The 17919-nt window shown below is 36.6% G+C and overlaps 1 protein-coding gene across 5 annotated transcripts in view; it reads left to right on the top strand.

Annotated features, from left to right (window-relative positions):
* The window catches only part of ATG10 (autophagy related 10), a 314418-nt gene that overhangs the window by 208747 nt on the left and 87752 nt on the right, over positions 1-17919 (top strand). For all 5 annotated transcript variants that reach the window (XM_033179234.1, XM_033179230.1, XM_033179231.1 and 2 more), the window contains exon 4: positions 11025-11163. In XM_033179234.1, coding sequence (XP_033035125.1) covers positions 11025-11163 — 139 coding nt within the window. The remainder of the gene's footprint in view (positions 1-11024; positions 11164-17919) is intronic.

Below are 17919 nucleotides of genomic sequence, written 5' to 3'. Positions count from 1 at the left end.
TGGCGACCATGTGCGTTTTCTCTAATAGTATTTGTTGTAATTATAATTTTGTAGTTCTTTGTGTGATTATTGTTTAATGTATTTCCTTATATTAGGACATAATATCTATTATTGTTCTCTCTTCTATTCCCAGGCCCCAGGACAGTGTCTAGAACAGAGGATGGGAACTATGGCCTGCTGCCTATTTTTTTTTCCTCTTTAGAGACAGGATCTCACTCTGTTACCCAGGCTGGAGTGCAGTGTGCAACCCTGAACTCCTGGGCTCAAGCAATCCTCTAGCCTCAGCCTCCCAAAGCACTGGGATTGCAGTCTTGAGCCATAGCAGGTATCCTGCTGTGTATTTCTGTACAGTTCACAAGCTAAGAATGGTTTTTATATTTTTATATGGTTAAAAAAAGAATTAAAAAAGAATAATATTCTATGACATTAAAATGATATGAAATTTAAATTTTAGTGTTCATTAATGATGTACTATTGGAACAAAGCCACACTCATTAATTTACATATTATCTAGGCTGTTTTTATGCTGCAGTGGCAAAGTTGAGTGATTTTGACAGAGACTTATGATGCCCAAAGCCTAAAATATTTACTATCTGGCTCTTTAAGAAAATGTTTGCACACCTTTGATCTAGAACATTTAGTGTATCCTATAACATTTTTTGAATGAATGTATGATTAATTAGTATACCTACTATGTGCCAGATATATACATTTTATACATTATCTCATTTAATCACATTAAGGGAAAAGTGCCTTTATTTAACAAGTGGAGAAACTGAGGCATGAAGGGGTTAAATGACCTGTCCATTCTATGAGTGGCAGAGCCGGGGATTGAACCCACATCTAGCTCCAAATTCTCTGCTTTTTTATTTTTACCTATACTATGCTTCTCTGAAATCTAGGTGTTTTTATCTGAGATTTTGAGTGTCCCCTTGAATTCCAATAGAAAGCTGAGAGCTTCATGTTGCTCTCATTACCGCTGAAATATCATAGTGTTATTTAAAAGCAACAACCACATCTTTGTCCCGGCACAAGCTTAGTGCCTGGCATGTCATATATAATTGTGGAAATCTTTTTTTTTTTGAGATGGAGTCTCGCTGTCACCCAGGTTGGAGTACAGTGGCCGGATCTCAGGTCACTGCAAGCTCCGCCTCCCGGATTCACGCCATTCTCCTGCCTCAGCCTCCCGAGTAGCTGGGACTACAGGCGCCCGCCACCACGCCAGGCTAGTTTTTTTTAATATTTTTTAGTAGAGACGGGGTTTCACTGTGTTAGTCAGGCTGGTCTCGAGCTCCTGACCTCGTTCGTGATCCGCCCGTCTCGGCCTCTCAAAGTGCTAGGATTACAGGCTTGAGCCACCGCGCCCGGCCTAATTGTGGAAATCTTAAAGGGATTCTCCTGGTAAAAAGCAAGCAAAGAAACAAATAAATCCTTATTCATATCCATATGATCCAGAGACAGTTTTGAGCAAGGGAAGGAACTAATGGCTTACTCAAACAGTTCCTTGCTGATTCCTAGACATGATGTTTCCTGTGCACGTGTGAGAGGGCCTGTGCTTTAGGATTCACAGTCCTCTAACATTCCTACAATGCCTGCCTCTTGGTCTGTTTATGAAGGCTTTATCATTTTCACTCTTTGGCAGAGAAATTTACTCATTTCTGGATTTGAGTGTAGAAGTTTATTCATGTGCTGAAGGAATTTGCAGTTTATTCATCAAGACATTTAAAAATCTCACTTGTTTAAATTAGGGTGGTTCTATCTCTTACTTTAGAAAATGACTTTAGCCAAACTTCAGCCCATTGGATTTAATTATCATTGTCCTTTTAAGGCTCAGAATTTCTTAGACCCTCAGGAAATGTAATGTAGCATCCTAAGACAGGAAAAAAATGGAAAGGGGGAAAGAGTTCACCAAATGGAGACACAAGTCCTTTAGTAAAATTCTGTTTAGTGCTTATAAAAAATATAATAAAATGAAATTAAAGAAGGCCTTGAAATTAGGATTTTCAGGGGTAGGCAAACTAAGGTCTATGGCCAACAGCTTGTTTTTGTAAATAAAATGTCACTGGAGTACAGCTGCGTACCTTTGTTTACGTGTTGCCAGTGGCTGTTTTCAGGCTACAGCCGCAGAGACCTATGGCCCACAAAGAAGCCTAAAATATTTACTACTTGGCCCTTGAGAAAAATGTTTGCAGATCTGTGCAACTAGAGATATAAGAAAAATTAGAAGAACTGGGCTTATTTAATATGGGGAACAAATAAATTTATTCATATTATATAAAAATAATGCAAGGATAGATCTAGTGGGAACTGATTTACTTTCTAGCAAGGTAACAAGGAAGAATTTTCTGGCTCTGGAGTTAAAACATAGAATGCCTTATAAGGCAGGTTTCACAGATTGGTGGTTACATGTGTGGTGCAAAATTTATTCCTTTTTGGCACTCCAAATTCCACTATTAAAGATTCATTTTGATTAGGGTTATCAGCCACAAATCTACTGTTGAATATAATAATTGATAAAGGAGTAACGTACTAAGCCACTAATGGCCTTTAATGGTTTAGCAAGAATTAACTAACCAATTAGAAGGAAAATGAAATTTTTATATAGGAGAAGATGAAGGAATGGGGCAGTGAACTGGGAGTCAGGGGTGATAAGCTGAGGTCTTAGCTTAATGGAAGTGAATTAGGCTCCCTCCGAGAGGAGACCAAATGAGCTAACAGTAGCCCTGAAAACATAGATGAGCAGCTAGTGAAGGCAAACCGGTTATGGCATAATTTTGGGTCTTGGTGAATGAGTTTTCCTGACTGTATAATTCCATAGACTACAAAAGTAAAGAATCACAAAGTAGACCCTCCATGTATATGTGAGGCAAGACCTGCATAGCGTCACCAGAAACACTGCTTATGAGGTGGATTCTTAAAACCCATCCCAGAACTCCTGGATTAGGATTTTGGGGGTGGAGGCCAGGAATACATCCGTTTAACTTTTCCCACCCCCAAGAATCTGATGGTCTTTGCAGGCTGGAAAGAACCCTGGGCTTGGAGCCTGAAGGCTTAGTTTTGTGCCCTGACTCAGTTTCTTACTCACTGGAGACCTTGGGCCTTCCTCCTAGAGCAGAGGAACAAATTACATGATGTACATCAATAGGCTTAGAAAAACTGTAAACTGTTACAGTTGATGCTGGCCTTTCTTATGTCACATGTAAAGGGTAACTCTGAAGAGAAACACATTTGACTGACTTCTGAAGCTTGAGAATTTTTCAAGAGGTCAAAATTTTTCCCTCTTCCTCTAGTTTGGCATGATTTACATAAATAATTTCTGATTTTCAGATTCCTTATTCTGCTAATTCTTCACTTTTAGATGTATAGAAATAAGTAATAAGTGCAATTAAGTATTATTACTATTTTCTCCTGCCAAAGAACCTGTGTTTTCTAGCATGGACTCTAAGAGATAGCCTCTTCCACAGTTCCGTCTTTTACTTGGCCTGTTTGCTAGCTTCCCAGCTCCCGGCACTTGCTGTTTCCTATGCAGTCTTAAAAGAAACGGTCTAGGAAGCACAGTGGAGCCAGCTGTAAACATCCAGAAAACTGCCAGATGTGCTCTGGCGGGTTTCTGCATTCCCTCCCTCCTGCCTTGCCCTGGAGCATGCCAGCCTGGAGAAGGGGATTTAATCCTGCACAGGAAACAGATTCTTCCTCTCAGTGGGAACCCATATTGGCCATGCTGCTGCTAATTCACTTTGGTTGATGTAGCAGGGAGAGTAAAGAATGGTACCTTTTTACCCCCTTTAAAAAAAATCAGTAGTAGTAGTGATAACATTACTGGGAAGGGGAGAGCCTCACTAACATATTATTCTTGGGATCACTTTGTAACCACCCTTTTTTGTTTCAGTGTTGCCTTGGATGCTGTTAGACATATGTTGAACCTGCTGATATGTACCACATACAACATTTACAGTTGCTAAAAGAATGACGTTGCTTGCAAAGGTTCTTGTGACAGTCACTTACTCAGAAGCCACAGGGATTGTGGAAAAAGTCGTTCTGGGAATTAAGATAGTGAAAAAACCACTCCACTGTATAATGATGAACCATGAAACAAACAAAACAAGAGCTGATTACTTAAAGTCCCACAGATTATTTTTATAATTCACTGTAAACGTTTTAATAATTAAAATTCTTTATTTCTTGAGGAATTGATTTTTCAATGATTTGTCAGAAGGCTTCATCCGTCGTTATCACTTCTAAAAATATTAAATGGCCGTTGGCTCAGGAAAATCAGCAAATGAAGAGTTTATTACATTGCATCTTTCCATTGTGATGAGATGGTTTCTGTGTCCAGTCTTGAACAGAGCTAAGGACTGTCTTTGAAACAGCACTGCCCCTGTGTCATTCTTTGGTTCCTTAGCTGTGATTCCAGCCCAGTAATGTTAGATTTGAACTAAAGACCTGACTGGTAGAAAACAAACAAATCAACTCTCTTTTCCTCAAGGGATGTTATGAATAAAGCTCATTACTTATGTTTGCTCAGTAATAGAGATTATTAGTGATAGAAGAAAAGTTTTTCTTCCTTCCCTGTAGGCTAAATAGAGATATGGATCTCATTTCCAAGGCCCAATACACTATTTGGGTTTGCTTTCAATATAATATCTATGAAGTGTCTTCAGCATGATCCCTATTTAATGGGATTTAGTTGTAAAGCTTAATTCATATCAGATTTTCTAAATGAGAGATCACTGTCAACTTATTGTTAATTGAATTCAATAAAATCAAGGTTTCTATAATTAATGTGAACCACTTAATCTTTTAGCTCTTGAATGAATGTAATTTTCTAAATACACATATCTTCATGAAATAGCAATATTTTGAGAGAAATCAATATATTGTGACTTCTTTTTTCAATGACTCTTAATATAAAATGAAATACAACTGGTCCCCCATATCTGTGGGTTCCATATCCATGGATTTAGACAACCAGGATCAAAACTGTAGTTAGGACTATAGTGGTTGCATCTGAACTGAGCATGTATAGACCTTTTTTCCTGTCATTATTCTCTCAGCAATATAGTATAGGTATTTACATAGCATTTACATTGTATTAGGTATGATAAGTAATATAGAGATGATTTAAAGTATGGGAGGATATGTGTAGATTATATGCAAATACTATGCCATTTTATATAAGGAACTTGAACGTCTGTGAATTTTGGTATCCTCGGGGTAGGGGGGTTCTGGAGCCAATCCCTCATGTATACCTAGGGTTCACTGTATACCCAAATCCTTTAAAAGTCACATAATAAAAGAAAAATAGTAAAAATATTAGCAAACTACCTCAAAGTGTTACAATTATGATGTTCAGAACATCAGTCCAAATGAAGCATAGTAGTAGTTAAGTGGCATACTACAGTACAAAGAGCAGTGGTTTCAGTGTCAGTAGATAAGGGTTGTAGGCCTTCCTGTACCCCTAACTATAGTAGTCCCCCCTTATTGGTGTGGGAGATATTGCAGTGCATGCCTGAAACCACAGATAACACCGAGCCCTATATATACTATGTTTTTGCCTATACATAGCTGTGACAAAGTCTAATTTATAATGAGCACAGTAAGAGATGAACAGCTTCTTTTTGGCATATCCATATTGCCAGTGTCACTACCCTTGTGCCTTGGGGCCATTATTACGTAAAATAGGGATTACTTGAACATAAGCACTGTGATACCATAACAGTAGATCTGAAAACCCAGCTTGCTACTGAGTGACTAATGAGCTGGTGGTGTCTACAGCATGGATACTCTGGACAAAGGATGATTCATGTCCCAGGAAGGCGGGATGGCAAGAGATTTCATCACACTACTCTAAACAGCGCACAATTTAAAATTTATTAATTTTTTATTTCTGGAATTTCTCACTTAATGTTTTCAGATCGTGGTTGATCATGGATAATTGAAAACTGTAGACAGTGAAACTCTGGATAAGTGGGAACTACTGTACCTAGGTGGCATTGGGTAAGGCACCAACAAGAAGGGTATTGTTGTTTGTATCTGCAAGATGAGCGTGTTGGACTAGGTGGAATGATTCAGGTTTCTTTCACTATTAGAATTCTCTTCCTTCTGTGTTCTGTAATATGGTATCAGAAACTTTTTTATCTTAATTTTTTATTTTAAATAATTTAAAATGCTCCTTAAAGTAGATAGAACAGTATAATGAACACCCAGGGACTCATCAAACAATCTCAGCCATCACCCCTCCATGCCAGTCATGCTCCTTCTACACTTCCATCCACTTACCCTTCTCCTGTATTATTTTCAAACAAATCCCAGACATTAGACTCTCTATTACCATGATCCCTCTGTCATCTGTATTATTAGCACCTTGAGGTCTTAACATTTTTATTCAGTTTTTAACAAGCCTCAAATTGCCTCACTGTTTCTGTGCTTTCCATTTTTTAATTGAAATTTTTTGAGATAACTATAGATTCACATTTAGTAATAAGAAATAACAATCCCATCTACCATTTACCCAATATCCCCCAGTGGTAACTTCTTCTAAAACTATAGTATAATATCAGAACCAGGATGTTGACGTTAATACAATCCACTGACCTTATTCAGATTTCCCCAGTTTGACTTGTACTCATTGTGTGTATCTCTGTGTGTGTATTTGGTTCTGTACAGTTTTATCACATATGTAGGCTTACATATCCACCACCATGGTCAAGATACAGAATAGTTCCATCACCACAAAGATATCTCATGCTGCCATGTTATAACCAGCTCTCTGCCCTCCAGTCCCCCAACACTAATCTGCTGGTTTTCACTTCAAAAGTGTTGTCACTTCAAAAATGTTATATAAGTGGAATCATACAGTATATAACTTTTGGAGATTGACTTTTGTCACTTAGCATAATTCCCTGGAGAGTCATCCAGGTTGTTGTGTATATCAATTGTTTGTTTCTTTTTATTTCTAAATAGTGTGGTATGGATGTACCACAGTCTGTTTAACCATGACCTGTTGAAGGACACTTCATTGTTTCAAATTTTGGGCTATTCTGAATAAAGCTGCTATGAACATTCATGCGCAGGTTTTTCAACGCTCTGGGATAAATCGAGTGCAATTGGTAGGTTGTGTGGTAATTATATGTTTACTTGTATGAGAAACTGTCATATGGTTTTCCAGAGAGGCTATACGTACCATTTTATAGTCCAACCAGCAATGTGTGATCTAGTTTCTCTGTCTTCACCAACATTTGGTGGTGTCCACTATTTTGTTTATTTTAGCCATTCTGACAGATGTTTAGTGATACCTCATTATAGTTTTAATTTATATTGCCCTGACTGGCTAAGGATATTGAATATCTTCTTTATGTGCTTATTTGCCATTGGAATATCTTCTTTGGTGATATTTTGCATCTCTGCTCCTCCATTTACTTCTTTTTAGTCTTTAGGGTGGTGTGAGATGGCTGGCAAATTACCTGTGAAGTTTGTTATAATGTACTTACATAGGAGGAAACAGATCTTCAGATTGAAATAGAAAATGTTGCTTACTAGGATTCTTAGCTCTGTACTAGAATCTCCAGGAATACAAAAATGAGTAAGAGAAGAACCTTAGTCTTGAAGTTCTAAAACCATCTGGCACTTTTAACTGGAAAAAAAAAGCAGAAAATGTGTAGAAGTCTGAGATTTCCAAATTGCATGACTTCAAGGAATGATATTTTCATGGTCATCATAAAGGTGACCACAAATGATGGAAAGATCCTAGCAGACACAAACGAAGGATTCAAATTCATCTAATATGAGTAAAGCATGCAAAAATGTCACTGTACATAGATGACTGCCCAGAGCAACACTGGGTGACATAGTAGCACATAGTAGCAGTCCTAATTAGAGGACAAGTACCCCTGGCCTTCACAACCCACAAAGGCCCTCAGCTGCCAGAGATAACAGTGACTGGAGTGAGACTTCTCACAGGATTTTCAAGAAGCTTGTTCTGTCCTCTCCCTCTTATTTCTTGAGCCTCCTAGAGAATATGGATCTATGCCTAATTGATACCAGTTTCACATACCTGATGTCAACCTCAGCACATTCCTGAGTGCTTAATTTGAGTTTGGGTGAAGAAATTTTTTCCAGAAATTGTATCTTTACTAGCAGCACTGGTCTCAGACAGTCTATTTCTGCACTTTGCTGTAGAAATTAATGACCCGAATCCTTCGATTTAGTATGCACTTAAGAATTGCACAGTGATGGTCTAAGAAGAGAAATGGCTCAATAGAGAAGATTAGAGAATAAACACACACACACACACACACACACACACACACACACACAGAGAGAGAGAAAGAGAGAGAGAGAGAGAGAGAGGTATGGTAACATTTAAAATCAGTGGAAAAAAGATGAACTATTGAAATCATCTAGGAAAATTTCTTACCTCACACTATATACAAAACAAAAATCAGTTGGATTATGTGATCTAAATTTTAGTTTAAAAACGTGTGTATATAGTAAAGAAATTTAACATCTTTATAATTTGTAAGACTGAGGTGAGATACAGCAGGAAGCCTTCTGATGAAGACATGTAACTTAGAAGCTATAAACAGAAAATGTACAGATTTGACTATGTAAAAGTAAAAAAAAAAAAACCCCTTTGTGATAAAAAAGTACAACAAACAGTTGAAAGAAAACAGAGAGAAAGTGTTTTATATATATGTGTGTATATATGTCTATATTTCACATATATCCTTGCACACCTCTATTTTTCTATGGTGCAGACATACGTATTTATCTCTAATAGTAAGTTATTGTTTCCAATATACAAACAGTTTATATAATTCAATAAGAAAAATGCAAACAATCAGTAAATAGTGAAGAGTAAAAACAAGCAAATCATGGGAGAATACAGATTACCAATAAACATATGAATAGCTGCTTGCCTTCACTAGCAAGTAACCAAGAAACTAGAAATTAAAACAATAAGAAATTGATACTTAAAAATTCATCAGTAGGCAAACATTAAAAACAATATTCAGTATTTATTGGACATAGGAAAAGAGCATTCTCAGACATTTTTGCTGGGAATATAAATTGATACAGCCTTTTTCTGAGGATGGAATTTCTGAGATTCAGTATCTCTTGAAATTTAAAATGCTCATACCCTTTGATACAGTGATTCCACCCTTAGGAATCTGCACCATAGAAAAAATAGAGGTGTGCAAGGGTATATGTGCTGTGATATTCATTGCAGCCTTATTTGTCAGTAACAGAAAACTATAATCAACCTAAAATATCTAGCAATATGGAAATGTTAAAAAAAAAAAAAAAACAAAAACTATGGTGTGGTCATGCAGTGAAATATAGAGAAGGCATTAAAAGGCACTAAATCTATAGCAGTGACTTGGCAGCATGTGGCAGGATGCCCATGAGTGAAAATATCCACTCTAGGATCATATGTATATATAGCAGGATTTAAGCAGGGACGGGGGTGGGGAGGAGGTGTATATGTGTCTATGTGTGTCTATGTGTTTGTGTGCCAAAAATCAAAAAGTCTAAAAAAATACACTCTGGCCTGTTAATGATGGTTACAAACCTGATGTATAGGAGTGCTGGGATGAGGGGAATTTCATTTTTTCTTTTATGTACTTGTGCAATATTTGTAATTTTTACCACCAAGAGAGAATTATTTTTTAATATTAAGAAAGAGAGGAAATTATAAATGCTAAGAAACTCAATTATTAACCAAAAAGAAAGAATTTGGTTAAAAGAATTAATGTAATAGAAGGTACAGATACCTATGCCTAATGAAAATTTAAAAACAAAACAAAATACAAAAATCTTTTTCTTGCTTCTGTATTAATTTTCTGTATCTGGAATATTTATTTCCATGATTTCTCTCTGGTTATCTTATTGTGTTTAATTGATGGTGTTTACTGGAGTTTAGTGAAAAATATTTTGTAAACATCTCCAGTTGTGATTTATCCATTGTAATATCTCCCCAGTGAACTGACTGTGAGTAGGGAATTACAGAATTATCTGTAAAGGAGATACAGATCTTGAAAGTAGTCTAGGGCTTTGCTTATCTCCACAGGAAACCTTATTTCATATTGATAAAGTGTGAAATCTTTCCTTAGTTATTTCTGATTGTTCATTGTTGTTACTATTTTAATGAGAGGTAAAAATGAGCTAAACCAACCTGCTTCATTCCTTCTAGTACTAATTTAATTTCAAAGGAAATTCTTCAACCCCAATAAATAAATGAATGTGGATGGAACCAGACTCTGACTCAACATGTCCGATTAATTGCTTCTAAACAGTAAGATACATTCTTTTAAAGGCCCCTAACAAAAAACAGTAAAAAATGATCACATGAGAAGTGAGATGACTATCATCATCTCTGCTTACAAAACTCTGTTTCCAAAGTTGACATTAATATTTGCCATCTACTCTATTATAAATCAAGACTTATTGTAGAAATATGCCAAAGATAGCACAATAATAAGGAAAACAGAATCATCGCAGGTTTTGAAATATACCTACAAATTCACCCTCTTGCAAAATAACTTTCTTATTCAAAATGGAACTGGGAATTGTTCAGCACACAATGAATCATCTTTTGGCAAGTACAATAGAATCTTTAGGGACATTTCACAGCCTCTTGTTCAATTGTTAGGATGTTTTTAGCTTTCACAGGTAGGGAAGAAGGTAGCTTGTATAGCCATCATCTTGTTGCTAAAATTGTACAGTAAAGATTTTTCAGGCAATAGATCTTTTTGGATTTTTTTTTCCTTTCTTTTTCTTTATACAGAGCTTCTTTGTGTCTCAAAAACAATCTGGAATTACTTAATGCTAATGTTTTCTGGTTTTACTATTTACCCAGGACTCAAATGTTAAACATTAATATGGGAAACTCCCTTTTCCTTGTCTCATAGCCTTATATTTATTTAACTGTTATTTTGCAAGAAGAAAATCTCCTCTTTTTCTCTCCATGTTAGTACTTTTCTTATTAACAAACCCATTTTCATTTTGTTTTTGCTTTTTTTCAGGAGGCTTTCGAGCTACCCTCAGATGATTGTGAAGTGATTGAAACTGCAGCAGCGTCCAAAGTGATTAAATATGAGTATCATGTCTTATATTCCTGTAGCTACCAAGTACCTGTACTTTACTTTAGGGCAAGCTTTTTAGGTAAGACCATGTCTGAAGCTCAAAGTAAATTTATAGCATTTACATATAAAGCAAAAAGCATATTCGGAAAATTATTCTCCAGAGGAAAAAAAATAGAGTTAAAAATAAGAAAACTGTGGGTGAGGTAAGGTTTTACCAGTAAATTTTCTCATGCTTCAGAAAGGGTATCAAGACTTTAGCGTGAATGATATCATCCCAGCCTTAAGTCTGATCTTCAGATTCTTGGCCCTTTGCCTGAAGTTGACTAAACCCCCTGGCCCTTTTTCTTTACTTTAAACAAGTAGGAACAACTTAAAGCTACGATGTTTATTTACTTCTAACTTTACAGCAAAAATTTCTTTTAATCTCAGATGATCCCATTAACTCAGAAGCCCCTGTGCCTCCTTCCCCAAAAGCTAATAATTATTTTAAGAAATGTTTATCAGTTAGCTTAAGCCGTATTTAAAAATAGCACTGACATTTCCTTCAGCCATGTATACATCTCCAATGCCTTAGCTTACTGTGATGCTGTTACTCAACTTATTCCCTTGCCAAGAAGGTGGAACACCCTGTCTCCTTGGAGGCCTTAGCTAATAAAGCTTATTTAATCAGCAGCCACATGGCGTCCTCACCCTGCAGCGCAGCCATGACTTCCTGTTTAGAGTCCGCTGCCTAAACCGGGTCAGCATTGGGATGTGCTGCCACCCAGGCCCAGGGACCAAGAGGAGCCTCCTGTTCCACCAAACCCTTGCCCTATTTCTCCTTTTGTATCTGGCTTGTCAGCAGCATTATGCATTTTGAACAGTCTTCTAACTTTTTTCTGGATAGCTAAGACATCTGAATTTAGCCAATGATATTTTATTTTTAATTAAAAAGTAGCTTAAGCTGCTTGAATGTGTGTTTGGTAGATTTAATCACTTGCTGCCTTATATTGTTTAATGGTCTCTAATTTTGCAGTGTTGGCAGTTTAACAAGCACTTAGGATTTAAAACACAAGAAGAAATTCTCATAGACTCCCTGGTGAGAAGATTTTAATCTGAGGTGCAGTTCCTAAGAACTGACAATTTGGGGTAAATTTTCAACATGGGACATGGGGAATGGAGGACACTGATAGTTCACTAATTCACAAACTCTTGCTGTGGATTTATCCATATCATTATTACAAGCCTTTAAAACACTCGTTTTATGGTAATTATATTTGGTTTAGAGCCCAGAGGTTAAAGGAAGTTTCTTGTCAGTGAACTGTGCTATACTAAAAAGTAGGAGATATATTTGTTTATTCAGGGGGAGGAAAATGTCTTTCTTGGTTCTGGTTTGCAATGGCTCTGCCTTCTAGATTCAGAGACAAGTCGAGGCTGCAGGTAGAGGAAATAGGACATTACTTCTTCAATACTGTACTTTCATATAATTAGTATTCACCATAAGCAGTTAATCACCAGAGAAGAGCTCCCAGAGACAAAACAAGTTGTTTAGCTTGTCAGCATTAGGGAATCAGAGGTGTTGAAACATGACTGCTTCTATCTGGAAGTGGGTCTTGCCAAGGCCGGCTGATGAGCTCATATGTGTGCTTTGCTCTTATGTGCCAACAGCTCCCCTTACAGTACAGCACAGTAATTGTTCCTGTAAGTCCAATTATATTTTAATGACATTGGTGTAGTTTCTGTGATCCTTTCTTCATGATTTTCTATTCTTTTAAAAAAACAGTTAGCATTCTTGGCTTCTATTTGTATACTTTTACAGTGCCCTCCATTTATGCCTTATAAAGGTAAACCAAAACAAGTCATTTATTTTTATGTAGAAGCATTCACCCCCCACCACCACTGCTTTGTGTTGTATAGAGTGGGTATCAGGAATTTAAAATTCTATTTTGGCCCAGAATTCGTTTAGTGCTTGTTCAGGTACCTTAAAATATCAAATTTAATTTTTGTGCAGCATACTGAATGCTTTCTGGTGGAGAAACATGAAGAATGGTTCTTTCTTTCCTTCATCATATTCTAATAATTTATTTTTTCTTTCCACCTAACTTAACCTCATGGATATTTTTAAAATATATCAACCTTTACTCTGGAGTCACAATTTTTCATTTATTCCCCTCAGTCTTTTTTATTCTCCTTATCTTTTCCTGTGATATCTGATTACTCTGACCCTTCATCTGTTTGTTAAACAAATCTCTGTCAGTGTGGTGAAAGGATTCCTAATGTCTTCCTCTTATTCCAGGCCCGGATTTTTCTTTGTCTCATTCTAAGAGAGTTCCGACCTAGAAAGAGGATGACTGTAAAATTTCTTGCCCAGGGGTCTTTTTTTTTTTTTTTTTTTTTTTTGTTGCTTCAAAAATAGTTCACTTAGCCTTGTTTTTGACAGATATTTATAATTTCTTTTGCATTTGATTGTTAGTAAAAATTAATTTCTCTGCTTTGCTCTAAATTTTCTCCCTGTACCTATTTTTTTAAGGAAAAGCAAAACAAGTAATAAATAGTTTCTATTTAAATTTACATTACCCTTTCTTGTATCAGCTTGCTTCAATTTCAGAAGAAATCTTTACTGTTTCTCGAAATGCAAATCCCTTAGACTTTGAGTTCCTTTTCTTTATATGGTCCAGTTTCCACCAGGCCAATTACTAGTAGCCCAAGACTCAGTTAACATACCATCTATTCTTGTCACTCTCATGTCATGTCATGTCATATCATATCATATATTCTATTATATCACAACTTGCACTATAGCAGAAATATTTGTTTATATCTATAAAATGATATGCTGGAACATAGAGCTTCAAGATAAAAACAAGACTGAAGGAAATTAATATTGAGTGCCTACAAAGTGAGAAGCTTTATTTATGGCTTTGTGTGTATACATGTATAAGATATATGTATATATGTATGGCTTATTCAACTGTGGCACAGCATCAAGTATTTAAGTGAAATGATAATGAAGAATTTCTAGCCATTTAAAAAATATAGCCCAAGAATGGAAACATTGTGATGGTGCCTACTTCAACTGCTATGCCAGGTTTTGAAGGCGGAAGTAATTCTGTTGTCTCCAGGAGACCTAGGACCCAAACCATCTATATATCTTTACTCTTTAGTCTGATAATTTTCAGAGACTATAGGAGTAGTGGACTTAGAAAAATAGAACATCCTGAGGACTCAAAAGTGAGTATCCAAACTAGCTGAAGCAGCTGTTCCACTTCTATAAACACGTATTTTTATTTAATCCTTGAAGGCAGTCAGCCAAGTTGAGACAGCATTCTGCTTCTGCCTCTCATTTCTACTACTTTGGTGTACAGGAGCTCAGTTACCAAGTAGGCAATGTGGATTTAAGAGAAGAAATAAGCCCTTCCATCCCAATGTGCTGTTTTTCTCTAACTACTTTTGTCATTGTAGGTTTGGGAGAGGTGGTGGGACACAGTTAATACCATTTATCACTCAGCAGAGGGTGAGACGTAATTGCACATCTGTTGAATAATAATAAATAGCCTACATTGGAATAGTGCCTTGTAGTTTAGTAAATCCACTCCCACAGAGCGTTGACATCTTCAAGTGCATGCTGGTTTTTTGTTTGTTTGTTTGTTTTCTTTTTCTTTGCCCCACTGTTTTTGAAGTATACCATATTAAAGAACTTTTTGTATCATGCCAAAGCCTTCTATCCACTCCCTATCATTCTTATTCCCTGACCTTTTTATTTCTCATTTTCCCTTTTGAGGGCTCAACTTTGATCAAAGCTAGTGGCATATGTTTCAAAGGTGGTAAAACCCTTAGGCACATACATGATGGCCTTTGCCTTACCAGAGGCCTCGGCTGAAATATTTTCTTCTTACAGTTAGCGAGAAATGTCTATATTTATTGCATCTTGAATTCTGATTCATCTCTTTCTTTTCCTTTGTTCTCAATCTCTATTGAAAAATGGACCAAGTGGCTCTTCTTATTTTCAAGACATTTAATTCTTTGGATGACATATGGGTTCTTCTTGGGAGCTGTTTTGACATATTTCTTTAATTAGTCAGCAGGGCTGCATTTGAATAGAGGAGGAATCATTTCCTCCATTCAGCAAAGGAATGGCTGTCCTTTATGGAGACCATTCTATTACTGGCCCAGGAAATAAGGGTATAGAATTTAAAATGTAGCCTAAATATTTCATGTGAAAGATTTGTCCACTTGTTGTAGGCCTGAAGGATGCTCATGGAGAAATGGGGCAAAATAAATAATCAAAGAATAGTTCCTTCTCGAAGGCAGCATGAACCAAACTAAGATAAAGGCCAGGATAAAGAAAGAATAATGGAAAGTTTGGAATTAAAGCAGCATATAAATCATCAAGCAGGAAAAGGATTGTCCATGGTTTGCAACAAGAGGAAGTCTATGGAGTGCATAGAGGAGAATGACAGCAAAATAGGAAAGATAGGGGTTGGAGGAAGCTGAAGAGTAAAAGTAGAATAGCCGTAGTTCTGTCCAACAGCTTGTAGAGGACAGCCACAGGTTGGGTTTCTTGAAGAGGTTAGGAAAAGCACTGTAGAATGGGAGGACAGGGAGTGCCAAGCTATGGGGGCTGGAGAGAGCCCACCATACTTGGGGAACAGTGAAGGACCAGTTTGGAGTAGGGGCTCACTTAGGATGAATTATGGAAGAAATAGTTGAAAAGATATGTTGAGGTCAAATTATGGAAGAGATAATGGATAGGAAGGGGTTGGAAGGTATAAAGAAAAAGTGAAAGAGTTTGAGCAGATGTGAATGAAACCAGAGGAAGGAGTTCCTAGAAATTGTGCCTGAGTAAAACAGAAAGAAAAGGTATTGAAGGGTGAGAGTGAAATTTGAAAAAAAAAAAAAAAAAAAGGAATTTGGCTTTTTCATTGTTTTTGTTATTAATTTTATAACAATTTAAACACAATAACCTCTTAGAGAAAATGAGTTGGGAAGAACATATTTTCAGGGAAAAAAGTATTATTGCAAGTACAGTAAGAGTTAAGGTTAAGGTAGCTTGTTGAATAGGAAGAAAAATAGTGGATTAGAGAAGTATTTAAAGACTGGGCAAAAATGACTGTAGTTAATTACTACAGTGAGCAGAAAATAGAAAATTATTTGACAGATAATTTAATTTAGGGTCTTATTTGATTGTAAAGAATCTTTAAGAAAGTTTATATATTTATATTTTTGTTACATATATGTTTATGTAGACAGTAAATCTAGCCAAGGTCATGATAACGAACCATAACATGAATATTGGTGAATTAAAAAGAGGTTCTAGAGACTGAAATGAATTTGAAGAGCAAACAGTGAAAGTTATTTTTAAAAATAATGAAAAATTATTTAATACAAATATATTTAAACTGAATAGTCCAAATAATAGAGGAAATCTAGTGAGAATTATTTGTTGAACCATGTAAATATTTGAAACATTATGGGGAATTAGGATATAAGTCACATGCTGGGTTAGAACATATGATAGCAATAGAATCTCATTGAAAAATCAAGCCCTGTTTTGAAAATGTACTGAAGGACAGGTGCTAAAGAAATGGGAAGTAAAACTACAGAGACAGCTAATTAGCCAAAAGGTTTATTCTAAGCAGAGTATTGCTTAGCCACGTATACAAAAGGCAAGAGATTTTAGATGGACCCAGAGGCTTGGGAGAGAAAATAGCAAGGTAAGTACATTAATTTTATTAACCTGTAAGAGATTGTATTTTAGCTTTCTTAGGTGAATGTTTGTGCCATATGGAAAAAACTTATCTTTGCTTACTATTGGCAAAATGAGCCCTGTTTGAAATACCTATTAAAATATACATACGTGCCTACTGTGTGCACAACACAAATCTCATTAGCCTCTCTTTAAAATATGCTGAAACAAATCACTGCCTAACTTCTAACTCATGTATTGTTTCTCTGTTCCTTCAAAGTCATCAAAGCAGTGTTCAAGTCTATATGTTAGGTGCTGTTTTGAGAAGGCAGAGACTGCATTCCACGAGAAGGAGAGCAGGTTGGATGGTGGAAGAAGGCTATTCAAAGTTCTGGTATAGAGTAATATAGTAGTAATAGTCCATAACGTGGGGATAATGTTTGGGGAAAGCCAGGAGTACAGATTGCTGATTATTAATCTCAAGAGTTTGGAATCAAAACCTCAGAATACTTTGGATAGGATTGAAAATAGCGTGTCGGCAAGGTGCGGTGGCTCACGCCTGTAATCCCAACACTTTCGGAGGCCGAGGCGGGCGGATCACCTGAGGTCAAGAGTTCGAGACCAGCCTGGCTAACATGGTGAAACCCCATATCTACCAAAAATAAAATAGAATTAGCTGGGCGTGGTAGCGCATGCTTGTAATCCCAGCTACTCGGGAGGCTGAGGTGGAAAATGGCTTGAACCCAGGAGGCGGAGGTTGCAGTGAGCCGAGATCACACCACTGCAGTGACAGAGCGAGACTCTTGTCTTAGGGGAAAAAAAAAAAAAAGAAAATAGAGTGTCATCTGCTTTAGAACCAGGAGACCTGAGGCTGTAGATATCCAGCTGGTAGTATGGTTCTCAGATTTCTGGATCAATAGTGGTATCACAGGGCTGATGTCTGAGGTATCTTGTGGACCCAATGTTGCTTCCCTTGGGACCATTTTCTTATTCAGAGGTTCATCAAAATGGTCTTATATGTACTTCTAATAGGTTAAGTGATTCACTTAATTTAAATGGAAGGGTATAACATCACTTGCATTATTCCATGTTTCTTTTTTTTTTTTTAATTGTTATTATACTTTAAGTTCTAGGGTACATGTGCATAACGTGCAGGTTTGTTACATATGT

Source organism: Trachypithecus francoisi, unplaced genomic scaffold, assembly GCF_009764315.1.
Source record: "Trachypithecus francoisi isolate TF-2019V2 unplaced genomic scaffold, Tfra_2.0 Lachesis_group2, whole genome shotgun sequence".
NCBI lineage: Eukaryota > Metazoa > Chordata > Mammalia > Primates > Cercopithecidae > Trachypithecus > Trachypithecus francoisi.
Note: the sequence above shows the minus strand (reverse complement) of the source record. Positions and strands in the feature narration are given on the sequence as shown.